Consider the following 3109-nt stretch of genomic DNA (forward strand, 5'->3'; position numbering starts at 1 on the left):
GGTTAGGGTTAGTGTTTAGGGTTAGGGTTACGGTTAGTGTTTAGGGTTAGGGTTACGGTTAGGGACGGAATTCTCTAACCCAAACCCTAACCCTAAGCTTAATCCTAACCCTAACCCTAAACCCTTCAAAATAAATCGAGCTCTCTGTATGTCTTTCGTTTTTATGACGTCGTTTCCCTGTTTCTCTCCAACGCTTTTTACGGAAAAGGCCGATATTTAGGACTTGTACCGTAAGATCGCCGGTGTTGGCATATATTCTTTGCTTGCACATTAGTGTCTCGAGGGCTAGGCTTCACGGGTCTGGTTACTTGGTTCCCTTGGTGTATAAGTTACTAAGATCATAATATTCCACCTGAACGGAATGACTTTCTGTCGCAGTGTTATTCGTTTACAACTGACTGGATTGAAGCAAGGTGAAATGAAGTGTCTTGCTCATAAACACAATGTGCCGCCCAGTCCGAGAATCGATCGTGAATGCTATATGCGTAACCCTAGATACTACAGTCTCGAATTCTAGGACTCATAGGAGCAGTTATACGGTTTCCATAGCGTTCAAGTGACTGAACGCTATAACAACATCGCAACACTCTAAATGGTACTCCAATCCGTTGCAGGATTACTTATTTACAACAGAATGAAATAGAATATTGTGAAATAAAGATTTTTACTGAAGAATACAATGCACCACCCAGTCCAAGGATCGACCCCATGATCTTGAAATTGTGAGTGCAACACCCTAACCACTAGGCCATGTGTTCTCACGCTGTTTGGTTCAGTTCGAGTTTAATCCTACTGCGTGCCACTATAGTTATGTATCAGGCCAACCTTAGTCTTAGAATGAAGTTTGACAGATAGAAGCCTGTCAGAGGATTTGTCCCGGTTATTAGCTGGTATTCTTTGCCTATTGTTTCTTTAATATCTCCGCCACACCTATGGTTGACTTATAACGGAGTCCACTTTGGCATTAATCAAGATTTCCTATTTTCTCGACGCCAATATTGCGGTCCTGAAAGAAATCAGAGATGAATTTTGTTTGACTCAGTATTAAAAAAAAATTTTGTAATCCTGGTTATGTTGTTGAGAGGATTTCTTTGCAGCCACGTGATTTTGGGTTCAGTCTCACTGCGTGACACATTGGGTGCGTGTCTTCTATAATAGCCCCGGGCCGGCCAATGTGAATTTGATACTAGGAAACAGCGTGGAAGCCCGTTGTATAAAAACAGGCATTTGAGCTTCACAGCTACCAACCGTGTCAATTGTGAAACACAACTGCCGGTTTATATTGCTACTACATAAACCTGAAGATTGCGGAAATTATGAAAACATTTGTATTATCATAATATATAGTTTAAGGCGGTGTGCTGGCAGAGCCATTAGCATGTCAGAAAAAATGCTTGGTGGCATTTCGTCTGCTTTTGCGCTCTGAGTTCAAATTCCGCCGAGGTCGACTTAGCTTTTCATCCTTTCGGGGTCGATAATTTAAGTACCAGTGAAACCCTGGGGTCGACGTGATCGACTAGTCCCTACCTCCAAAATGTCAGGCTTTGTGCCTCTAGTAGAAATGGATTATTATAATATGTAATTTCTGAGTTCAAATTCCGGCGAGGTCGACTTTACCTTTCATCCCTTCGGGGTTGATAAATTAAGTAGCAGTGAAATACTTGGATCCATGTAATCAACTAGTCCCTTCCCCATAAATTTTAGGCCTTGTGCCTTTAGTACAAAGGATTATTATAATATGTAATATTGTAAAACATACAAAAGTAAGACGTGAAAAATGTCGGAAACTGATTGACTAACACACACACGCCCCCAACGCACGCACACAACCGAATTGACTCACTTCGTATTCATTTCAGCATCTCATAAAACATTGCAAGTGATGCTGGAACTAAAACTACCCTGGATTACTGCTTACCTAAGTAATACTTCGTCAGAATATCTTAGTTTAAAAGATGAGCTAAGAGGAAACGTGAGTAAACATTATCACACTTTATATCCCATGATGCAAGTCGACTTCTTAAATAGAACTTAAACCCTTTAAATACGGAAATGTTCAATAGGTTTAGTCAAAATTATTCTTTTAAGAAATTGGGTATTAATACTTCATATATATATGCTTAGCGGTATTTCGTCTGTCTTTACGTTCTGAGTTCAAATTCCGCCGAGGTCAACTTTGCCTTTCATCCTTTCGGGGTCGATAAATTAAGTACCATTTGTATACTGGGGTCGATCTAATCGACTGGCCTCCTTCCCCCAAAATTTCGGGCCTTGTGCCTAAAGTAGAAAAGAATTAGCCTACCTAAAAAGTAAAAACAAGCTTGATTATATACATACAAGTACACACACACACACGCACGCACTCTCACATATGCATGTATATATAAGTACGACGTACGAGTGTTGAGTTCTTTTGCCAAACAACCAGAACAACTGATTTGTTTACAGGGATCAAATTATGGGCCGTACATTAGCTCATTTCCTCCATCAGATCGACGTTGCCTGGACAGGTGCACGGTGTATCATAAGTCAGGTGTGATTGCAGATCAACGTGAGATGAAGTGTTGTGCTCAATAATACAACACACCAGCCGGTCGAGGAATTGAAACCATGATCTCGCGATCGTGAGTGCAACACTCTAGCCACAAGGCCATGCATTCTCATATATTATATATATATGAGCACCTGCATTGCTAGAAATAATACTTAAAAACCTTAAAGCCGCAAAGAAACACATGTCTATGTCCTGACAGGGGAGATAACCGTCCCACAACGAGCGAGATCACTATACTAATCTAGTTTCCCTTAAAATTACAGCTCATCAGTAGTGACTTCTACATCAATCAATGGCTGATCCAGCAAAATGGTAACGTGAAGATTGTAAATTAATGAAGGCAGCTATACGCCAAAAATATTAAACCAAAAATGAAAAATTCAATTGTCATTAATTATGACTGACGGTGTAGTGTAGCACCTACATTATTAGAAATAAGAGTTGCCATTTTCCTGAATCATCCACTGATTCATATGGTAAATACTATACACTGACAATCGGAATTTAGCCAAACCATCCAGTGATGGAGTTGTCACTACTAATGAGCTATATATA

General features: G+C 40.0%; 1 protein-coding gene across 1 annotated transcript in view; it reads left to right on the plus strand.

The window, feature by feature from the left end:
• LOC128250635 (integumentary mucin C.1-like) overlaps positions 1 to 2050 on the plus strand; it is a 9224-nt gene extending 7174 nt beyond the window's left edge. Inside the window, exon 3 of the mRNA XM_052976092.1 lies at positions 1860 to 2050. Coding sequence (XP_052832052.1) covers positions 1860 to 2035 — 176 coding nt within the window. The 3' untranslated portion in view covers positions 2036 to 2050. The remainder of the gene's footprint in view (positions 1 to 1859) is intronic.
• Positions 2051 to 3109: the final 1059 nt, after the last annotated feature.

This window comes from Octopus bimaculoides, chromosome 23 (assembly GCF_001194135.2).
Source record: "Octopus bimaculoides isolate UCB-OBI-ISO-001 chromosome 23, ASM119413v2, whole genome shotgun sequence".
Taxonomy (NCBI): domain Eukaryota; kingdom Metazoa; phylum Mollusca; class Cephalopoda; order Octopoda; family Octopodidae; genus Octopus; species Octopus bimaculoides.